Source organism: Caloenas nicobarica, chromosome 1 (assembly GCF_036013445.1).
Source record: "Caloenas nicobarica isolate bCalNic1 chromosome 1, bCalNic1.hap1, whole genome shotgun sequence".
NCBI lineage: Eukaryota > Metazoa > Chordata > Aves > Columbiformes > Columbidae > Caloenas > Caloenas nicobarica.
Window position 1 is genome coordinate 182210508 of NC_088245.1, and position 24342 is coordinate 182234849.

At 37.8% G+C, this 24342-nt stretch overlaps 1 protein-coding gene across 2 annotated transcripts in view; it reads right to left on the bottom strand.

Annotated features, from left to right (window-relative positions):
- Window positions 1-24342, bottom strand: part of VWA8 (von Willebrand factor A domain containing 8) — a 194707-nt gene that overhangs the window by 16893 nt on the left and 153472 nt on the right. For both annotated transcript variants that reach the window (XM_065630544.1, XM_065630535.1), the window contains exons 38-41: window positions 11708-11816; window positions 10590-10746; window positions 7340-7448; window positions 1664-1789 (exon numbers count right to left, since the gene is read on the bottom strand). In XM_065630544.1, coding sequence (XP_065486616.1) covers window positions 1664-1789; window positions 7340-7448; window positions 10590-10746; window positions 11708-11816 — 501 coding nt within the window. The remainder of the gene's footprint in view (window positions 1-1663; window positions 1790-7339; window positions 7449-10589; window positions 10747-11707; window positions 11817-24342) is intronic.

Sequence of the window (24342 nt, forward strand, 5' to 3'; positions counted from 1 at the left end):
CTAACTGTTTCAGACCAGTTATTTAAGAGATACCTTGCTTCATTCTTTCCTCTCACCTTCAATGACTGGAAACAAAATACCTTGAAAAATTTCACGCATGCTCGTCAGGAAAATACTTTTTCTGTCTCAGTTTTGCTTCTTAATATTTTATTTCAGCAAAAAGACTCGAATTTGCTCTTTCTGCCAAGGCTCATAATGGAAATGCTTTCCCTTGGCTTACAATACTAACAGGGACTCGTGTATGACTGTAAAAGCTTGTCTGCTAAGGTTAATCACATTCCCAAAATGTTTGAAATCTTGTTCTGATTAACTACTGGTTTCTTCCTCATTCTGATGCTGAAATCATTATTTTTTCCTGAAAACAATCCCCATCTGTTTTAACAATTTTTGGCACAGTACTTTCAAGGGAGGTGTTTTATTTAGTGTGCAATGCGATGAGTCTGGATTCATGTACAAGGCTTCTAAAGGTGATCTGGCAAAAACCACATCACATTAAAACCAAATAACTAAAATGCTTCTTTTACTTGTACTTGGTTACAAGCACTTGTGTGGTTTATTCTTTAAATTACACTCTTAATAGACTGTGGCATCCCTGTCCTCCCAAAAACAAAGGGAGAGAGAGGGCCCATTAAATTCTACATTTATTTTGGTTTTTTATTCAAAACCTAAAGGTATCCTTTTTTTTTTTTTCCCTAACTGAACTATTTTTAAAAAGCCTTAAAACCGATACATTGAGTAAATACATTTTGAAAAAATGGAGAAATTAAGATCTAATAACTTCTATTGATCTTTCACAAGGGCAGTGCCAAGTTCCATAACCTGTTCAAAGCAACAGATGTCAGGACCAAATAGCATAAAAAAATAATACCAGGGATTCCTCAGATGTGGGCAGCTGACGTGCAAAAAGATGACGTACTCAGCGATTTAAAAAAAATTCTCAGTGTAGTTAAACATTGCAATCTGTCATTAAGTATTACTGTTAAATATTATGGACTAGCCCCACCAGTTTTGGCCAGGTTTTGTTGGTCTGATTCAAGTGGTTTCTCTGTTGCTGATTCAACACAGGCTTAAACATCATGTCTTCTAAGCACTGGCTGAACTCACCCATAGGGCCACACAACTTTCTCGTATTTTAATGGCTTTTCCTCACACTTTTTTTCCATTATAACTTTTATTCTTGTAAATCCAAATATCTGTGGAAGTTGAAATTCTTCGCATATCGTAGAATAAGGAAAAGACATTTATAAAACACTCTTTTTTAAAAAAAAAATTCTGAGGGTATCAGGGTATTTATTCTCAAAAACGAAATTAAGTTACTAAGAAAATATTTTCCTTTTTCTTAGACAAACAAACAAAATGTTTTGTGCTAATTGCTTTCAGCTCAATAAAATATAAAATAAGACTATAGAATCTGTTGCAGTGGATTGAAACAAAGGACTGTCTAGATCAGCATCCTCTCTCTGAGTGGCAAATAATAAATACATGTGTAGAACTATAAGAAGTGAAGCAAACCTTACATCTTGTGGTTGCCTCTTTCCCAAGATTCTTCAGTTTCTCATCCTGTAACTCACTGAAACTCCACTTATATTTGTACAGCCACTATGAAAACAGCAAACTGGTTAAGCACTTCCCTACCTTTCCCCGCTACTTGCTGGATACTCACTTGTGGCTCAAGTTCTCCCCGTCGTTTATATATGGCTTTTTCTCCTGTCAGCCCATCAATGATTTTGGCATCATCTAGTTCTCCAACAGCTTGGTGTCTCAGCCATTGTCTTTCCTTACCCTTGGCCTACAACAGAACAGATGCCTTAATCCACTCAGTGATGTGTGTTAGACAATTTAAGACCTACCAAACATGACATATGCATGAATTTTCTTTGTAATGACGTGATAGTTTTGTCATAAGTCAAAGGAATCCAAACACATTTTCACAGCTGTCCTGCTCTTTTTCTCTGAAATTAACGCTGACAAATAACATGTTTCCTTTGTAATTTTGTCTTTTTTAAGTTGTTTCATATATGGGAGTTTAACTGCGGACTGCAGAAATGTTAAACTTTTTTCTTGCAAATATGTTGGAAATCTGTGTAACAAACCTGTGTAGAAATAACACACAACCAGAGGGACATGCATACCTGACCACTTTTTATGAGTTCTCCAATCAGGCAGTGCAAGGAAAAGACATTGAGTGACGTGAAGGTAACCTACGCATTATTCACCTTAGGTAATGGCAAATGGTTTCTTTTAACATAATATTCATAACAAACGGTATTTTTATTTTAAAATTAAAACCTCGAAAATTGCGATACTCAAGAGACAGTCCACTGAACATTTATTTTATCTTCTTTAAAAGAACACAGGTTATCTACAGCCTGTCTTGATGAACACACAACACAATTCAGGAACTCAGGTATTCATGGAGCTCCTGTACATAGAAGCAAGCACTTATGATTGAAGACTCAAGCGTTTTAGTACTATAAACAACATATTTAAGAACGTTTTAAATGGATAGCTTCATCACGGTTCATAATACGTAAGGTCCATCTAAAGACAGCAAAGTCCGCATATATGAGTTTCATGGTTTATTTCATTTCTGCTTAAAACCTCAGGTTGAAGTTGCTTATCTCAGTAGTAAGTCCAGCAAGGAAAGAAGATTTAAAACTTATATACGTATAATGCATTTGCACTCTCAACAACTTGCTGGTCAGCAGCTGGAGGGAAATCAAATATCCAGCAGGACACAAACTGCCTTAAACTTTGGTTCTCAGGACTGAAAATCAGTTGCTCTCTGATGAGCAGGAAGTGCTAGACTGCAAATCCCCGGTAGACTGCAGACCTGGGATTTGAGAGGACAAATCTTCATAATTTTGTACAGTCTGAGTAGTCAGGTGATGGCTTCTTAAGGCTCAGAGAATCTTTGACTTTGCTTTGGTAAAAATTGATAAGTTTTTCTTTTTGAAGGGTATGGAAGAAGGAGTTCTGGACACCTGACTATTGCCTAGCATTACTCAAAGCTAATGGACTAATTACTTATGAAAATGATGGGCAGAAAGAATACAAAGCTGTGACAAACACATCTTTTTTCAGTTAGGTTGTGTCAAAAGCTCTACAGATGCTTCCTGTTAGGAGGCAAAAACAATGCCAACACATGGAAACCTCAGCCTTTGAGTAAATCACAGAAAGTTAAAGCAGAAACGATTTCCTAGGTTGTGAATTCAGTCAGTTGTTCTCTCTAATACACCTCTGCGGTGCTACAGCCAACCGAGCTTTAACCCACTTGGGCAGTGGGGCATCATGAGTTTGTTTGTACTACCAACCGGTAGTTTCCAGTATCATTAAATATTCTTGGGATGAAATTTGAAGTCCCTTCTTCCATGGGATCCTCAATTCCTTCATTGCTCGAAGAATTGTTTAACATCACAAAAAGATACCTGCAAATTCCAGGTGACCTCTATGTCCTCCACCAAAACACACTGCAGTTTTGCTGCTGTGAAAAACACAGTAGGATAATCCAGGGCAAAATTCTATAAATACTGGAACTGAGGTAGATCCTTAATACTTCCTTTGAGCTGTTGTTTTGTCAAATTTGTGTCATTTGCTTCCTTTCAGTAGGCAGGAGGGACAAACAATAGAAGATGATAAAGTTTAATTGAGCAAATTCTCAACTAGTTTCACTACTATTTTCACTGACGATGCCTTAGCTTCGTGGCTATTTGCTGTTGAGGGAATAGCAGTGTGAGAAGAAAATTGCCTTTAACTATGGACATAGCTAAAAACCATTTCATATGTTTTTAAGCTTATGCAACAAAAGCCAGTATTTGAGCTGAAATTTTATTGGAGGAACAGAGAGGCAACATTCTCTCCTAAAACAGGAAAGAATGCCAACAAAATCTGACCTAGTGTCTTTCTAAAATAATGCAAAAATTATTTAGACTGCTTAGCATCTGCCTCTTCCATGCAGAACTCCTAAGAATTTATTTCCTTTTACAAAACCTGAAAAAAGTCCCCGTAAGGACACGTGTTTTACAATGCACACATTATGTTACAGAAAAGCTTCAAAGCATTTTCAAGATATAATTTTCACGAGCTTAAAAATCCATCTAAGTTTAAAAGCATTTACAATTTTAAGAGAAAAACAGAACTATTCCACATATACCTTGCTTTGATATTTTACTAGAAAGGGTATACAACCCATTACTACTGCAATATACTGCAACCATACTGATAAAAAAAAAGTATACACAATCATTGCATTGCTTTTGAAATTACAAAAATGTGCTAGATATTGTATCTTATCAGCATAGCAATGGCTGATCACAATACAACACTGCAGTAATTCTTTTCACTGACAGAAAAAATTGCAAAAAGTTACAACATTAATTACAAAAAAAATGCAAAATACAACTGTGATGTCTGTGAATATCACAGAAAAAGTTGTGTATGTGAAGTGATTCCATCTAAATATGTAACTAGTAATGGTATAGGATGGTATTAAATACTGCCAGTTGTAGTCTGCATTTGCTTCTGGGGAAACATTATGCATATGTTCTCTGAGCTGCCAGAATCAGAAAACTGTTACTGACGGGGCACAGGGTTTTTTGCATTGTCAGCTCTCTAAGCCATGTCTATTACATTTCATTTTTGCAGCTATGACCAGACAGTTCCCACACGGTCTAAATCAGACAGAGCCCCAGGTGACTCAGGCTCAGGTTTGCCCAGTTTAAATGTTGGTGCCTAAATGATGCTCAGAAGCTACAGGGACACTTGCCCTAGATTCCTGCTGTAATAATCAATAAAAAGAGAAGTACTTTCTGGAAGGCGAGTCATCAAGTGTCTAAGAAGGCCTTTCTGAGTGACTGACTGACCATCAGCTTTTGAATCAGGAGTTCAGAACGTTATTCAGGGTCTGGCCAGCATTAGGAGAGAGGAGAAAGCTCATCACTGACCAGATTTCCTGGACTTCTGGCTTTGCTGCTTCTACAGAAGATCAACAACAACTCATAATGTTTTGTTACTGTTGTTCAAAGAGCTGTCAGAAATCCATGAGTTATACAAAGTAAAATGAACGATGAAATTACATTCTCAGGCCATATTTGTGTATCACTTTCAAGGATCAGCCTATTCCAAACATCTCTTTGTGCTGCTACTAATTTTTGCGAGCCACCAACCATGGGACCTGAATCCCAGGCTCCCGATTCTTGGGATGTAAAAGTTAATCAAAGGAACATATTTTTTAAAACCCCACAAATCTAACAATAAAAAGGCATATATTGGAAAGAAAATCCAAGTTAAATAAACATGGGCAATATATTTCTATTATGTGAACGCACAGCGTATGAAACAAAGCAAACTCAAGCTTTTTTAAAAAGCCAAAAGCGTTCCTTACTGAGAAGGTAATTTGGGATTTTCAGAGTGTTAAAAACACACAAACATCTGAGCTGCAAAGTTTACTGCAACTGATCGTGCCTCTGACTTGTTATTTTAGAAATTAAGAATGTCTGACTGATAACAGAAAGAAAACAGTTTTAGCTCAGAACCCATCATGTACGTAGGACTATCCAGAAAAAAAAAGAGACAGAGACATAGTCCTTCATCAGGGTTGAATGACTTATCATCCTGAAGAATTCAAATATTTTTTTTTTTCTCGAAAAGATAGCATGAAACATGCTTGGACTCAGCTTCCCAATTAACAGCAAACATTCTGCAAGTAAGCAGCTCCTGTCATCATTTATCCTCATTTTCCTAGTGCATCGTCTAATAAAATACCTACCAAAATTTGTATAAATATTTATAAAGTTAGAAATTTGCTTTCAATATTGCTCTTATTCTAGGAGCTAGCTTTTCCAAATACAGTGAGTTTGTTTTTTCATCATAAAGTACATTTACTTTCTCTGTGGTCAGCTGTTACAGATTTTGCCAGGAAGTCAGCAAAGACTTGAAAAATACCAAGGCTTATAAGACTTTGCCTTGATATTAAAATGACCTTTTTAACAAAGCGGCAGGATATGTCTCCTTATTGTAAAATATGTTATATTTTGATTATGATTAATGCGATCCCTGAATGTAAGAATTTTGGCTCCAAAGAACAGACAAAGCACTCTAAAAAGATACTTTAAACTAAAGATTCACTTATTCACTTCGCACCTAGAATGTGCTTCCAATGGCACGTCTACTAGAAACATGGTAAAAAAAAGCACCTAGATATAAGTGATGTAGGAAAAATGGAGATTTATACATAAAATTTTTCAATCAACACCTGTCTTTACAAGCCAAAAGCCTATGTCCCGAACTGAAACACATATTAGGTGCATGAATCACCTAATCATGATCATCTTAAATGCTCATTACATGAGAAACTCTCTGAATGGATACATTCATAATACAACTGGCTGATAGTTTTCTGTGTGTATATGTGATTATAGTAGCATTGTTGTAGTCACAATGGCTTAAAGATATAAGTAAGGCAAAGAAAAATGTTATGTTTCTTACTTGCAATACCGGGGGATTGGATTTTTTGACCCAGGAGGAGTCCGTTGATCACAGAAAGCAATTTCTTTCTACATTTCAGTTTTATTGCTGAAGTAAGGAGACAGATTAGATACAGCACAGTGACTGACTAAGGTATTTGTATACCACTGGTTGGCAGCCTTCAACAGAAATATTTTTAATCAGAGATATCTTATAAGGAGTAAAGTTAATTTTCCTTTAATTTTCATTGAAGATCAGCAGATTACTCCTAGAAAACAAATGCACTTTTTCTTTATTTACCCCATATATGAACACTAATTTTAATAAAATCTGGAAAAACCACAGGACCAATAACTAGAAGAAGTGCAAACTGGTGGTTTTCGTCAGCTTCTATTTAGATTTGGGATACACCTATTTTTATTAGCAAGAGTTAAAAACAAATCTGAGAAATATTTGTGTTTTCAGCTCCATAAAAAGCTTTGACCTGGAGTGAATGTTCCTTTCAACTTCTACAGTATTTGCACTTCTAAGTTAAAAAAGTCCTTTGGACAAGAGGTAAAGACAAAGCCTGTGATCTCCACACTGCCACATATTCTTTTAATAATGTGTAGTATTTTCTTTCCTGAATAAGTAATATCTGTTAACTGTGGTATGGGAATATGGTAAAGTGTAGAGATGAGCACCGGCATCCACTTACAAGCTGCCTTTGAAATAGTAATATGAGACTGTTTTTCTTGACCATGATTAGAACCTGAATCTGCTTTTAGCCCTCAAATGTATGATGGTCAGATGCTAACAGGAAATCAGCAGGACAGCATTTGGGGCCTGACGTAATGAGCTCACCATGTTCCTTTATCAGGGCATCTACTATTACCTGCAGATTGTCTAAGATGATGCGGAGTGACTGAACTTGACGTCGGACTGCTCCAGAGAACCTTTTGTAAGTTGATGCATCATATTCACTCATCTGAATCTCCTTCAATCTAAAGCAAAGAACAGGGAGCTAAGAACGGTTTAGGAAACAAGCATATCATCCACTTACATTTATAGATTACATGTTTATTTACTTGATAACAGGGAAATTCAGACTGTAATAACCACACACAAGAGACAAAGAAGTGGCAGTCGCTTTTGTGAATTTTTGACAAGGCAGGTGATCACCAATGTCTACAGGAATTGCATCACATTAAAACTTTAAATTAAAGTTACTAATCCTTTGTCTCTCTCCTAATCCGCTTTCATGTTTGCGAAGTAAATCAGATGTTCTGAAAACTGTGATCAAATTCTAAAGGTTTTATTGGCTCAGGTGTTATCTGTACATAAAAGGATCATGAGAGTCGATTCATTACTTCACCGTCGGAGTATTTTAAACACATCACAATCCATGCTTTAACACAAAGGTTAAGTAAAGACAACCTATAAAGTCTGTCCTTGAAGACCTACAACTAGTAACTCTGTCTAAAATACCTATCTCCGTATGTCATAAAATGATGAAACCTTGAAACAAAGAAGTTTAAAATGAACATTAACAAAAATCCATTTCCCCACAAAAAAGAGCCTTGTCACTGAACACTGTCTTGTCCAGAGGCCTAACAGAGAGTGCAACACCTGCACCATAAAAACAGATATGTGCTTTTCCTATAAATTGAGATGTGCCCGCTTAAAATTCTGTATCATTCTTCTCAACACTGTAGCTCAGCAAATACTCTTAAACTGATGAAACTCGCCATTGGAATGTAATTACAGAGGTCTACTGGTGAAGAACGAGCTGGTGGACACGTGGATATGCTGGATATTCCACGACCCAGCACTGTGTCGCAAGGTAGCAGTTGTGTACATGGCCACCCCACCATCCAGCATGTGGCTGGGTTCGGTCTGAGCTAAAACACGTTGGCCTGTCTGTGCACAGCTCATTTCAAACAAGCACTTTGTAACAGCATAACCTCACTCACGCTCTTCTGAAAATACTGGGTTTTAAATGAACTATAAATGGAGAGCAAAGTATGTATGGGCTAGTCATATTTCCAATGATGAGTTTTTTAATACCATCACAACTTACTTGCCCGGAACATACACTATACATAAGAATTGCTGTTCAGACTAGCCTTTAATGATAATATTAAAATCAAATATCAAATCTTGGTTGTCTTTAGTACGACTCTGTCCTTTTCTATTTTGAATTTTGCACAGACATAGTCATTACAGCCAACTACCACTCATTAGAGGCGGGAAAAGATAACTTTCCATGCTGTACGCTTCATTTCATGGATCCTGCCAATGGAGTTCAGTATCTTCACATCAAGGAAGAAAACATTTTGTTTCAAACAAAAAAAACCCCTCACGTGCTGTTTTACTTTATTGGATTCTACATGAATCCACAGTGAAAGCTGGTTCAGAACACTGCATCTATGCAAAAGCAGTTGCTAAACTCATTATAGTGAAACAGGGCAATTTAAAATGTTTTCCAGTAGAAGCACTATCTCGCCAGGAAAACAATCAATAGCTTTCATATTAAAATTCTCCCTTCCAGACAATCATATATAAACAAAGCACTGAAATCTGCAGTCCCCCTTATTTTTTTCTTTAGCTTAAGGACTCCAACCTCCCTATTCTTAACTTTTATCTGTTAGTTCCCACAGCTATCCAAGAGGTACAGAATAATAATCCCAGTCAAATGTGGCTTCAGAATAGGCTACATTCACAGCTGGTACATGCCAGCTGAGTGGTTTTAGCAGGACATAATTGTTACCTCATGTACAGATATTCAGATTTTACAGGACGCAGCTGCACTGTTTCCACAACACGTAGCAGTATTCAGGAATTTCCCCTAGCATGAATTTTGTACATGACCATACAGGCAGGTAGGAACTCATCAAAGCATGCCATGTGTGTATATGTGCATATGCACAAAAAAATATACAGTATCTGAGACCATAAATATCAATTGTTTCTATTGTGAAGCAATTGATAACCAATTTTGAGGAGGCAGAATGGGTTAAAAATAGCTCTCCCCACCTACCTCCAGGAAAAAAGACAAAACAAACTCTGCCTCCCTCCTGAAAACAAAGCCTTAAGTGACTATTTTTAATTTAAATTCATGCATGTTGTTTGTGTAAATGAAATCACTATTAAAAGGCATTTTGCCTTTCAGTCTTTTCCTTTGAAGCATTGACATGATCTACACATTTTCCCTGTCATTATTAATCACCAATGCTCTAACAGCAATATTAAATGCCCCCAGTCATTTAGTAATAAAACAGGATTAGAAAATAAACCTGACCTGAATGCAATAGATAAATTGCTGGTTTTAAATATAGCAATTCATGTACAGTGTGTGCTCTATGCTTAACAGCATTATTATTTATATATATCTTGAAGCAAATGGCAATCTCACTTGCTCTTCACAGCACCCTGATTTATGCCCTATTGGGAATCACTTTGTTAATAGCAACAAAATGTGAGCTGATCAAGCTGCTTCTAAATTTATTTGCTCTGATATTTTAATCTATGTCTAGTACTCCCTACTTTCAGACAGATACTCACATTGCAATATATCCTGGGCTAAAACATAAAACTCACTTGGTATGACTGTCAATACACTTTGATTTTATTTTTTTTTAATGCAAAGTACCAGAGTTTGTCTTGAGAGTTCTTCAGAGAAATCTGAATCTCTGCGCACAGCCCGGGAAATAGTTGATTAGTAACCATGCTGGGAAGATCTGTGGTTTGTGTAGAAGTCTCTGCTGAGCTCTAATAGTTCAAATCATCTCACCATTTGACTACAGGTGTTTCAAACAAAAGCAATTTGCTTGTAATGGTCCATTTTGAAAGATGCTTGTTACTTGATCAATTCCTAACAAGATACAATCTGGATTCATCATAATTCAAAGAAATTTTCATATGGTAGATCCCTTTTTAAAAAAGATAAATATTCACATCAGTCTCCTTATTCACCTAGTTATGTTTTACTCTACCAAATCACACAGTCATTTTAACAGTGTGGCTTAATCCAATAAAACAATCTATACGTCTTGCCCAAAACAGTTAAACACATGCTGGTAAGCTCTGTTAAATGATCAAATGATTCTGGGCATTGGAATGCAAAATAAAGACTTTCGCATTACCTCTGTTTAAAGGCCTTTTCACCCATCTCTCGTGCAGCTCTCTTAACCTCCTCAGGAACAGCATCCTTTTCAGCTTGAGATATTTGGTAAACCCTGTGGCCAGCATCCAGTCGATATGGCCCACCTTTGCCACCTAATCCAGCAGTGTCTCTCCCACCTAACATGATCAAGATAAAACATAATTAAGAATATGTATTCAATAATGTAGAAGAATGCATTTTCTTTAAAGCTTCTGTTGTCATACCCGGTTTTCCCGAAAATAAGACCTACCCCAAAAATAAGCCCTAGCATGATTTTTCAGGATGCTTGAAATGTAAGCCCTAATAAAAAAATAAGCCCTAGTTACAGTTCATTAAAAAAGTCAATTTAAATAGTGTCCAGGCAGCTATACATGTAAAAAAGTAATAAGTTTTGGAGAAAAAATTAATATATTTTTTGGGAAACAGGATATCTACAGATGGTCCAAAAAATTTGCCAACAATTCCCAGTAGAAATATTTATTGCCAAAGATTTTCAAACCCAAACTTCTATCACAGTTAAGACGAACTCCAATGGAATATTTGTGTTTATAGTTCCTTGAGACTGGATTCATGATGGTTTCCACCTTGTACAAAGGGCATTATAGATCATATAAGTCTTGTACATGTCCTCAATGCTCCTGGTCCTTAGAGCCATTCATTCAGACTCATCTTCTCCCTAGAATTTGTTGGTTTACATTGTTCCCAAACCACTTTATCCAGTGATCACTATCATGCCCTTTTACAATTACAAGTCACTTTGACAATTCGGTGTGCCTCTTCTCTACACTAACAAATTTCTGCAGCTACAGAGGCATCTAAGAGAATGGTAAATGACTCAGCCTAGTTTCTACAGCTGCAGTCTTCTGGATCTCTACATGGTCAATGAAAAGAAACAACAACAAATTGTAATTCAAGTAGAGATCTGCTATAAACAGTTTAAATTAGACAATGCAGATACTTATTTTCACTGGCAATAAAGTGACTCTGTATTGAGTAAAACAACTCTAAGCAGCGGGTGGCCTTGTATAAATCCTTTTTTGAGTGGCACAGTGTTTCCCTTAGACATCGTTCTATGATGCATTAAAAGAGAAGACAGACCTGTTCCACCAGCCCAAGTATTTCCACCAACATGCGGCATGTTGTCTGGATCCACTTTTCCATGTTTGGGGGAACTGACATCCAAACCACTGTCCCTCTGAATGGTTATCTGTAAAATATAGAGCTGTAAATCTCTCTTATACCAAGGAATACGGCTCTAACAACTTAATAATAACATACAGGTCTGATGAAGAGCAGTAGGACCAGCATTAATTCAATAAATGCAAAATCCCACCTGATGAAGACAACAGGATAAAGAAGAGTAAAACAGGGCTCCTAAGTGGCACATTAGACCCAGGCCAAATTTAAGACTACTGTGCCATCTGAACCACTCGGTGCTCTGGTGAACCTGCTTTGGCAGGTGGGTTGGACTTGATCTACAGAGGTCCCTTCCAACCCCAACCGTTCTGTGATTTCTGTGATTCAGATCTTATCCACTCTGGAAAAGTGCTTACTGATAATCACCAATTTAACTCAAAATCCCCCTGTAGACAGGATCATCTGCAGTTTGAACGCTTCTCGTAGTATTGGCTGTATATCAATTTACAAATTTCACGCATACCCAACTTCAGCTCCATATTCGTTATCGATGGGCAGATCGATCTTCCTTTCATGAGCATGCACTAAAGAAACAACGTGCTCTTCCCTGAGACTCATCAGTAAATGGCTACTTCAAAACACACGCTCATGTCATCTGTAACTTCCCCGCCATGACCGCAGAAGTCTACAGGGGTGGGTTTTCTACACCCCCGCGCTGACGGCACTTTCCCCATCAATTCACCCAACAGCTGTCAGATGGTCAGGGCTGAGTCACTTGAGGCTGGGGCTGGATTTAAGCGAGTGACTGAAGGTAAAAATACTCCTTCCCGTTATGAACTCTGAGTCATGTAGCGAATCAATGATTCATGTGTAAACTGTCCTTCAGTTACTAATTTTCTATAATTTAATGCCACTTTTTTTTTTTAATGAAACTTAATGACAGAGAAGTAAAATTGATGTTTTAACCTCTACAAATTAACTTTTTTCTCATCTAACATAATACATTTAATTCTCTGATGAATTTATGTGCCCCAATAACTACAATTTATCGCCTTCTCAGAAGTTCACTGGCATTATCAGGGTTTTCATTGAGACTGTAGAGCAGTTTAATCTTTGAATTAACTGTCTTGCAGACTTAACTCCATGCTGGCATGAATTCCATACATGCTTTTGAACTGAAAACATGTGCTCTAACTACAGTGTCTTGGCAGCTATTCCAAACATCATTTTCTTTCTCTTTATGGAATTTATATTAATTCAAAAAGGTACAAAACATCCTCTGTGAATGATGTCATTAGTGTAAAATCAAGATCTAATCTGATAAATTACATTAATTAAACATTTGTATAGGCAGGAAGACACTTAACCACAACAGCATGTTACGCTTAGGGTTATATACTTTTTTTGGTTTAAGAGATTTCCTCCAAAATAAACAGTTATTTTTTGCATAACCGGTAGATTTCAAAACTATCAGAATCACAGGTCAACAAAAATTGCTGAGCTTAGTTTAAAATAAAACCATAAAACCAAAACAGTAGTGTCAGCTTCATGAATCAAACCAAAATATTATTCTGTAAAGAGAAACAATAAAAAGAAAATTTTTTACTTGTTCATCCTTCCGAGTTCTTAATAGAAAAATACTCAAAATTCTGCAAAAGGAAGCTCTAGGAGGCAAACAAAACCATAATCAGTGACCCAAATACCATGTTCTATTTTTGTTGAGTTTTTCCATTCAAAAAATTCACTAAATATTTTGAAATACAACTAAATTGTTTAGATTTTGAGTGAAAAGCACTGTAGACAAAAGAGCTTTGTTGCTCATATGTATTTCTCACACATAATAAGTTGTTCGCAACTTATTTTATGTAGGCCTCCTCCCAGGGAAACTGTCACATTATGGTCTAGACAAGTGGTCTCTGTGGTGGGTGGGGAACTGGCTGACACCCAGAGGGTGGTGGCCAATGGCTTCTTCTCATATGGGCAACTTGTCACAAGTGGGGTCCCCCAGGGACTGATACTGAGCCCAAGGCTGTTTAACATCTTCATAAGTGATCTGGATGATGGGATCAAGTGTACTCTGATGCAGTGTGCTGGTGACACCAAACTGAGTGGGGAAGCGGACACTTTGGAAGGCAGAGCTGCCCTGCAGGATGAGCTGGATGGGCTGGAAGATTGGGCTAACAAGAACCTCATGAAGTTCAACAAAGACAAGTGTAAGGTCTTGCACATGGGAAAACACAGTCCAGGAGTGCAGCACAGGCTGGGATCTACCCGTCTGGGGAGCAGCTCTGTGGAAAGGGACCTGGGGGTCCTGGTGGACAACCAGCTCAATGTGAGTGACAGTGTGCTGCTGTGGCAAAGAAAGCCAATGGGATGCTGGGCTGCATCAACAAGGGCATCACCAGAGGAGATAAAGAAGTCATTATCCTGCTCTGCTCAATGCTTGTCAGACCACACCTGGAATACCGTGTTCAGTTTTGGTCTCTGCTGTACCAAAAAGACGTGGACAGGCTGGAGAGGGTCCAGAGAAGGGTGACGAAGATGATCAAAGGACTGGGAAGCTGCCATATGAGGAAAGGCTGAGAGAACTGGACTTGTTCAGCCTTGAGACAAGAAGGCTTAGGAGATACCTCATCACCATGTTCCAGTATTTAAAGGGTGGCTACAAAGATGGAGACTCCCTTTTTACAAGGAGACACATGGAAAAGACAAGGGGTAATGAGTACAAGTTACTCCTGGGGAGATTCTGATTGGATGGGAAAGCGGTGGATTCCCCAACACTGGACACTTTTAAGATTCAGCTGGACAGGGTGCTGGGTCATCTTCTCTAGACCATGCTTTTGCCAACAAAGCTGGGACCAGATGATCCTTGAGGTCCCTTCCAACCTGGTAGTCTATGATTCTGTGAATATTTCTAGTACATATGCACTAGACAAGATTCTAATATACACCTATTTTACAATACTGGTGATCTGATTAAAGCAGATATTTGTAACTTTGGAACACCACATGGTTAACAGAAAATCTTTCATGTTATTAATATAATGATTCATGACTTTTTGTTCTTAAAAGGACAGCAGAACATCCAACATCTGATTTCTATTAAAACTTTGAAAAAAATTTGCATGGGAGAAAGAAAAAGAGACAAATGGTACAATCTATCGTAGCTTAAGAATGTGACCTCCTTACTACTTTTTATATATAGTTAATAAGTAACTGGGTAAAATAATTGATCATTTACAGATGCTAGAATGGAACACCACCAGCAGATGTGTAAATGTCAGGCCAGCAAATGCAACAGTTTCATTCATTTACTTGTTTCTTAAGTGACATTTATGTGCACAGAAGGTAGTAAAATTTTTCTACATCTGAACACTTTAACAACCAACTTTTATTAGCACTGGTTTGCTGGGGGAATTGCTTTTTAAATCTACCACAGGCTTAGAAACTGTGTTAAATTAGCACACTGTAGAGCCCTTTGAAGAAAATCTTCTGGATGTACTTTCTTGGTTTTTCTTTGAGCTCTTAGATAATTTCATTAGTGACTCCATGGAGACAGGGATGGGGAGGAGAAAAGCCTGATAAGTCACTAATTTATATTCAAGGCATTTTACAACTAACAACTTCTCTCTACTCTGAAGGCGCCTCTATAAAGTAAAAGTTAGACTAGCAAATATCTAGATTAGAATTGAAGATATATTTTAGAAAGAAGTCAACAGTAAATCACTGAGGCTGGATGTGAAATCAGGAGAATGATGAGGAATAAAACTGAAGAGAAAAACTTTTGGACAACGATACTTCTTCAGCATGACAGATATAAAGAGATGGACAAGCCATAGATAAGTCACCCCTCTGAGGGCTGGAGTAATTCTTGATGTTAGAAACTGTTGAAAGGTAGATTTAAGGGGGAGGATCCAAAACTGGATGCATTATGAACCCGGCAAACTGAAAGACAGTCAGTGGGAAAAATCTAGTTTATCCGGAGTGAGAAGGAAGACGATAACAACAAATACTGAAAGTAAAGAAAAAGCTCAAACAAATCTAACCATAGTAAGTTTTCCAAGCTTGTCTGACTGGAATTTCTAAACCTATTGAGATTTATCTTGTGATGTGAGATTTATGTTGTGATGGCTATTTTCCAAATATATAAATACTTTGCTTTCTCAAAAGTTGATCTGCCCCCTCCTGAATACTTTCCTCTTGAATCTATATCAGGACTTCTATCAACTGTTTCTTTCAGTGAGAGTTTTGACTAAGCATCTCTTTTTGAGAGAAATCTGTGCTCTTTCTAGCTATACATGCACTGAAAGGCGCTATTCATTAGTGCATTATTGTGAAGATTCCATACTGCCTGGTGTGCATGTCACAGCTCTGTAAAACAACAGATGAATTCAGTCTAGTAGCCCTGAGTTTCAGCTATGAGGTATGCGACAGAGTAGAATAGCCAGAAAAACTGTGAAATTTCCCTTCTCTGTCTTCCTTTTGATTTCCAAAACACTCATGGCACACATATGTCAGTTGTGCATTACGTAAACTTGTTTATACATATTGGCGATTCATGATCAGAGCACGAAAGCCCTTTTCCACTGCCTGTTCGGGCAGGTTCTCACCACACAAGCAGCACATCTGCCATCATCTGCTGGGATCCATGTGATTCTTATTTTATTCTCTATAAAGTCCAAATTCACAGTAATCATCAGTGATCTTAGTCCCTGGTTTACATTCTGTTCTTTTCTTTGACTGTATTATTATATGTTCTCAGGCACTTACACCAATGGGTGGAGGATCTGCAGGCCTTCCAAAGTCAATGAAGCAAGCAAACAAGAATTTTGTGCCAGAAGAATATGAAGACTGCAGGTCAGAAAGATGCTAAAGGAATGTGTTTGTCTGAAGAGGCAATAGTATGAATGAAGTGCTTGAGAGAAAAGGAAACCAAGAAACAACAGAAAATACCAAGACTTGTTCATGCTTTGACTTGATTTTCTGGTCTTCCCTCTTATAGAATCCCAGAATGGTTGGGGTTGGAAGGCACCTCTGGAGATCATCTAGTTCAACTCCCAACAGATCCATTCATTCCAGACAGCAAGGGCAGCCAGGCAGCAATAGAACTAAACACCCATTTTACGTTCAATGAAAGATGGCAGTTGCTTCTGAGATATATGAATGGACACCGAAACAGTTTTACATTGCTCCAATTATATATTTTTTTTCTGACAACACTGGGATTCTAAAAGCCAACTGAATAAGGGAAACCAATACAAACACATGCAGTTTGGAAACTAAATGATCTTATCGTCTTTCCTATAGTAAAGAAGACAAAGAGGCTCAGAGAAGCCAGTTACATGATTCAATGCACTCAACAACACAATGAAACCAGGTGTTTCACATCTGTGTCATATTTATGCCAAACAGCTACTAAATGCATACCAACAGGGGCCACTCTGAAGATGAGTCAAAGGCTGGTAGTTTTGTCTGGACTTCAGCTGCTCAGGAAAACTGTGGTAAGGGGACATCAAATTGTGCACTAACCAAATCTTAACCACGTTTGGAAGGGAATCTAGAAACACATTCATGCCACTTAAGTGACTGCGGGATTGAATTCTAGTGAATTCTAACAGGAAATCATCTAATTTAATAAAAATAACCCCTAGAGAGTAAGGAGGCACTGGCATACATCACATTTTGATACTTTTATCATCCCTCAGTAAAAGACAAGAGCTGAATTCATTGAGGATCACCCAGCTGATCCAGGTACAACATGCGTTACCTCTACAAGACTGTCACAACTATGGGAAGAAAGGCCCTCACAATAACCCATTCACAAAATGTGTGAATTATAGAGAGGGCTGCTGTACTCTATTATTAAAATGATTTACGTCTGACACCTATATCAGCATTTCATTCTAATATGTGAACTGTTTTCACAATTACAGTACTTCCTTTTGAGCTCAGATTTCATTTTTTTTCTAATATATTGCACACAAATACTCTCTATGAGTATAATAAAACTGATCAAAAGCATTATCAAATTTAGCTTCAGTTGATTTCATAGAAATGAGCTCAACAACATTTTAGCACCCAGTAATCTTAGTCATACATTGCAATGAAACTGAGAAGAAAAATACATCTCTAAAAAGAAGCTTCAAAGGCAGTCCCAAGTAGCACAACTGTGCATTTCTGTATCTTAACAAGTGCTAGTTGCCCTCAATTTGCTTGTGCAAAACAAATAAATATAATAAAACAAATGATAGCCTGTCTTCAGCACGTCACATTTATGTCTGATGGCCATAAAATCATTAAATCGGCCAAGTTTTTATGAGATGCTTTTAAGGAACTATTCAAAGTACACCTAGACTGAACATATATTAATATCTCTATTACTAACATGTTTATAATTTCCAATTTAATGAGTAAAAGACAGTTAGCAAAGTAAACTGACATGAATGTTTCTGTATATGTATTATCCAATCATTCACGTTTCAGAGTATTCACAACCTTCAATACTGCCATCTTTTCACCCGTGCATTTTAAGCCCATACATCAGCTCCTCATTTTTCAAGTCTGTTACAATAAAGACTAAAATTGCAGGAGGTAGCTTTATTGCAGAGACAGGAAAAGAATCTCATCTTCTCCTGTATTTTCTCACTTGAAATTCTCTTTATTCCTGGGATTTTCATGCAGGAGATCTAACGAACGGCTCTCACTGTCTTACATGCCCGTATCTCCATTACAGTCTTGTAAAAAGCTGACTCTCTAAAACAACGGGCAGAATGTGGACTTAGACTTAACCGCTGACAGAAAAAGAACTTGTGGTTGGCAGGCTAGGAAATATCTTTTAGACTTTGTAAGCAGAGGTCAGATGAGGTTGAAAACATTTCTAGTTTTGAATAGAAAAGTAATAAATGAGTTATGGCTTCCAGTAAAATGCAAAGGACTTTTTTCCTTGAGGCAGCCTGGGATGCATCCTTGATGCAGATTGGGTTTTTTTTGGTTATAGATATTCCTGTCACCTTGCCCTGTACAGGACAGGCTTCTGCTCAACACGGCAAGCTGGCTGGAGAGAGGGTCTTCTAATACAGCAGCTTACTTGTGTATTCTGCTGCAGTTGACTCCATTAAAGCTCCTGAAGGGCGCAGGATGTGTCAGTGCCTCCCATTCAGGAGTGCTCGCCAGAAAAGCTCCTTTGCGGTGCTGGCAGCAACAGAAGCGAGTTTCTGCCCGAGCACTGGGAAAGAAGCTCTGGTGTCCAACAGGGGTGAGCTGCCCCCTGTGCGGGGAACAGACCTTTCCCCTCTCAGTTTTCATGTGTCTGGCTCTGTCAGGGCTAACTCATACCTAAGTCCTTTTCTGCAAAACACAATGCTTCTTTTAATACTCCGGATACAACTTAAAAAGGGGAAAAAAGGCAGAAAAAATACTCTCATTCCAGGCTAACATCCTGCAATTTGTTCTTTAAAAAATGGACTATATTTCCATTCTCCAGACCTTGCCAAATCAATTTTTTCTTATCCTTTTGGGTATGTTTAAACAGAGCTGGCCCTTCCTTATAGGACTTTACATCTACATAAAACAAATAAAAGGAATTCCTCCTTGTTGTATGCGGTGACAGTTATCCAACTTTTCCACTAAGCCCTTTTAAACATTCTTCGGAGCATTCCGCGTACAACACGTTTACTAATGCTGAAACCAGCATGACTTCAGGTGTCACAACCTAATAAACACACACAAATGGGCAAAACATCATTTTACAAAATACAAGCAAACAGGGTCACAGCTGCAGAGCTGTGGAGAATATTTACGTAGGAAGACTGTGAAAAGAAAAAGCTAAAGAGCCCAAGCAATAACTGTTTTCACAAGCACTTACACTAGTATTCATAATAATACTGCATTATTGGGTGTTTCTTAGTGTTGATCAGAAAGATTTGAGGTGGAATACAGTTCACATGATTTAGGTGCTTAGTTTAATCTAAATTAAGGAGGTGTGCGACATATTAGTTGGCTGCATGATTAGACAGTCCTGGAAAGTAGGCAGATGTAGGCAGGTTCTAGGCTGGCAAGATCCTATTCTTCATTTACTCTTTTTATTGTAAAGAACCCTGCTAAGATGCAAATTAGCAGATATCCACTCTTATTCTAACACACCTGGGGCATGGAGGGAAAGAATTAATCCGCTATTTTGCCTTTTGATTAATACACAATATATTAAACAGTGTAGTTTATAGTCAATGAAGAATATGCATTACTTTCCATAAAATGCAATAAATTATTGTTGAAAAATGTGAATTACATGAATATAAAACCACTACGAATACCATAAAGTTAAAACATTGATGTTTTCTTAATTAGCTTGTTTTCTTTATTGGCACTGTGGACAAAGATTGGGCATGTATCAGAAGATCATTGCAGGAAAAGAAGTGAAAACATCTTAGACTTTTGTCCTACATGTGATTTGGGAAATGTCAATTTCTTCATCAAAATCAGTGAAAAATCTTTTATCACAACCACACACTTTTACATAGTAAGACTGACTCTGGCTGTAACAAAACATGACTATTCTCCAGCTGAAAAAGGCATCAAATAATCCATCTCACAGTGGCACAGAGGATTAAGAAATGTATTCCAATGAATGCAGAATGCATTTCAGTGATGTGCAGAAGACTGATTTTTCCCTGAAACAAAATCTTTGTTTTCTTGTATGCCCACCCTCTTGCCCACCCCCCCAACCTTAAAACCTCAGTATTACCCCAGGCTGCATTTAACAGGTCACAAATATTAACACATCCTTTCCTCCAACACATTCTTTATCAGCAGCATGAATATAAACATTATTTTCTCAAAGAGTATATAAAAATTCCACATCAGGCAAACGAAAGGCTAACCTGCCTGTTCCATGGTGGTTTTACATTCTGTCATAAACCTGATTCTACCAAAGACAGAAAGAAAACATTTTATAATCTATTTACACAAACGAGTAAAAGGCAAAAATAGGCAAAAAAAAATCTAATGGTTTCTATTACCTTTACTTGTACTGTATCATGTACAGCCTTTCTCTATGTACTAAAAATTAACAGCACAATTTCTAACGACGTCAACAGCACAAAATTGAGTCCACAACTAATTTTTTCCACAGAAAGGAATATTCAGTATTAGGTAAGACAATAAGAAGGTATGAAATTCTTGTTTCTTCTATTGTATCCTGAAATGAAAAAACATTAGTCGCACTGCAGTGTAAAACATTTAATAGGTTTTCTTCATTCATTTGGCTTCATTTTGATTTTCTGTCTTGTCTGTGAAACTTCGCAAGAATTGAAAATGAACTAACGAAGCTTCATGTATTATCTGACTCCTGTGAACATTTCCCTCTGAAAGTAGCTTTTAAAATTCATACGGGCATTAAACTTCTGTCTCAAATAGCAAAATTAATCACAGCATCACAGCTTTAACAGGATTTTAGAAAAGTGAATCTGAGTGGGGACAGAGGTGGAGATTTGGAGTGAAACACATAAAAATGGGTATCTGGCTTTCAAATGAAGTTTTTATACACCAGCTAAAACCCCACTATATTAAATGCAGACATTGCTGCTGTGGGTCTTGCTTTGAACTAAATGTTGTCACTCAAAGAACCGACTCAGAAACTCTGCAGCAGTAGATGCGTTAGAGCCTTTTGTCCATGAATATGCACTCTGTGGCTTAAAAGCTGGATAAACTAAATGAAGTAATGAGAGAATATCACACATTTGTTTCCATCTATCAGGTTCTCTGCTATGGTAACACCTGTGTACATTCCACTTTCCTCTGTCATTATTAAAAATTGCCTGGTCAATTCTTTTCAACTAAAAGACATGAGGTCATAATCTTTTTAGTTTGCCAATCCACTACAAAATTTTATCAAAGCAGACAGACCATATCTAGCTTGGTTATTTATCATGACTACTTCACACCTTCTAATATCAATTAACTCAGAAAACACTGAATTTGGTTTCTTCTGGAGTACCCTGAATAATCAACAGCTAGAAAGAGGGGATAAGTCAACCCATTATGACAATTTGCAATAGTCTGGACAGAAAACCACAAGGACATTGCATGGTCAAAAGAAAGTTGAAAAAACATTACACATGGAAGCAGAAAAGCCTTATTTTCTATAGACTTAGGACCTTGTCAAATCCGTCCTTAAAAAGCAGAGATGGAAGTTATTAAAGATCAGCTATGTTGTTCTGTTTTCTGAAGGAAAGACTCCTATATTTGGCACTACCGTAACAGATCGGATGATTTAAATTTCCACTACATTTGTCCTTTCACTAATCAGGGAGCAACTTTGATAAGGGCAGAATTATTAGCATGCATGTGTCTTGTTGGGACAGCAGGATCTCACCGGTGCCAGGAGCTCCAGTCTTTACGTCACCTGTGTGCATTGCTGCAGACTTCTTGAGATCCGAAAGACGGCGCGTGGAGGTTATTGCATTTTCTCCCATGAGAACTGTGGGATTTCATGGGAAGGTCAGAGGAAGAAGGAGGAACTTTGTGCTGGATCAGCCCGCTCTAACAGAAAGTTAAGTTTATTTCCACTCCTGCCCTTTGTCTGTCTGTTCTAATTAGACTGGAAGACCTTTAGGAAAGGGAATGTATTTTAGAGGTGTTAGTATAGTGTTTCCAACAAAGGCCTCATTTTGGCTGAGTCCTCAGAGAAAAAGTATTTGACAGAGAACCGATGATCTTTATCTGAGTTGCTTTACCCAGCAGCAACTTTCAGAGATATGAATTTACCGAGCTCCGCGGGTTCGTGGCTTTCTAGTTTTATGTTCCCCCATACTCCAAGAGATGCTTTGTTTCAAGGGGATATATATGTCTGCTACTCCTCGCTTGGCTAAAATGAATCACGCAGTCCACAAAAAGTTCACAGACCTAAACTGTGTATTTGGGGGCTCACGGATCTCGGGACTGCAAACACTATTGAACTATACCTTGTAATCCATCTACAGACCAGATAACTCTGTAATCTGCAGTATTCCAGGTTTTTCAGGATCCCGTGCAGGACTGCAGAATGCCATGATATCATTATTCCAAACTTACAACAACTCTCCATTGCATGTACTTTCATAATTTACGGGGTTTGTACCGCCAGTATTTAAGGGGTGAGCAAAATCACTGTTATTAGCTCACCGGTGCCCTCATGTGGTCAAAAAACTACTTGGTCTGAAATAGAAAATACAGAACCAGGGGTGGTGGGAAGGACAGGCCATTCTTGCTTTTATCTTGAATCAAGAACTGCAGCTTTGCCCAGTTCAGTCTTAACATCAGGAAAAGGCTGGATTTTTGTTAAAATGTTATAAAGTAAATTTCACTTTTAAAAAAGGAAAAAAACCCCACATTGGTATAGGTTAAAAGTAGATCCTGAGCAGTAAATATAAACAAGCTGGGATCACTGAAACTCTTGAACAAATTATTCTTCAGATAGACATCCAACCTAAAAAATAAATTTCATCAGATTAAATTGCATTACCCTAAACTTTCAGGTGCAAACTGAAACTTCAGAAAAATAAAAAGAAAAAAAGAGTGCATTCAATAAAAACAAAAATGGTAATTCACTTTAAGGGTGAATAATTCATGCAGAGTTCTGCATGATTAGTTGAGAGGAATAGAAACAGAATAAATGAGAAGAAAGGGAGTAAGATGATCATCACCCAAAGATGGCAGAGAATAAAAAAACTACAGATTTTCAGGTCTTAGCCCAAATAACAGAAAGAAGCATGGTGGAAACCCCCTCCATTTCTAAGAATCCATTTCCTTAAATCCGTAAATAACGCCTTGCACACTGATGATGAAGTTCGGGGTGCGGAGCCACTGTGGGCAGCGGTGTCTGCAGAGCCACACACGGCAGGACAAACACCAGCGTCTCCTGCCAGGTGAGCTCTTCAGGCTCTCCTGGTTACAGTGGGAGCTGCCACACTTAGCTCAGCAGCAGACACTGAAATGCCCACGGGGCTGCAGCTGGACCCTGCTCCTTCTCCTTGCTGTTGCTCTTCAATATTTCCAAGCACAGCCGCAACAACCTGCCCGAGCTGCTTGTGTGCAGGTACACGCAAATGTTGTTTAAAGCAATGAAACTGAACTCCTTTTGCCTGTAAAAACTAAGCCTTATTTATTAAGTATAATATACCTGCTTCTTTTTTTTGTTTGTTTGTTTTTTTAATCTAACACAGTCTTGAAAAGAAGCAGGGTAAAGGGTGTAGCTGACCATGACCTTCTCTGGGAGGTAAATGTTTAACTCCTGATACTCCACCAAGGCTCATGGAAGGCTGTGCGGTGCTTAGTGAGCACAGGTTTAGGTAAAAAATTGTAAGGAAGAAAAGGAGACCCTCTGTAAACAAGCTGAGATTTTAAAAAGAGAATTGGACCAACGAACTCCCATAAGTCAGTTGAACTTGAAGCATGTTTTCAAAGGCTTTAGTCATTAATAAACCAAAGCATAACTGCTGGAAAGTAAAACATAGACATTCATTCCATATAAATGAGAGCGATCTTTCTGTTATTCATGTTTTATTTCCACAATAACTCTACAGACAATTCCCAAAACCTCTAAGGAAAGAACATACATC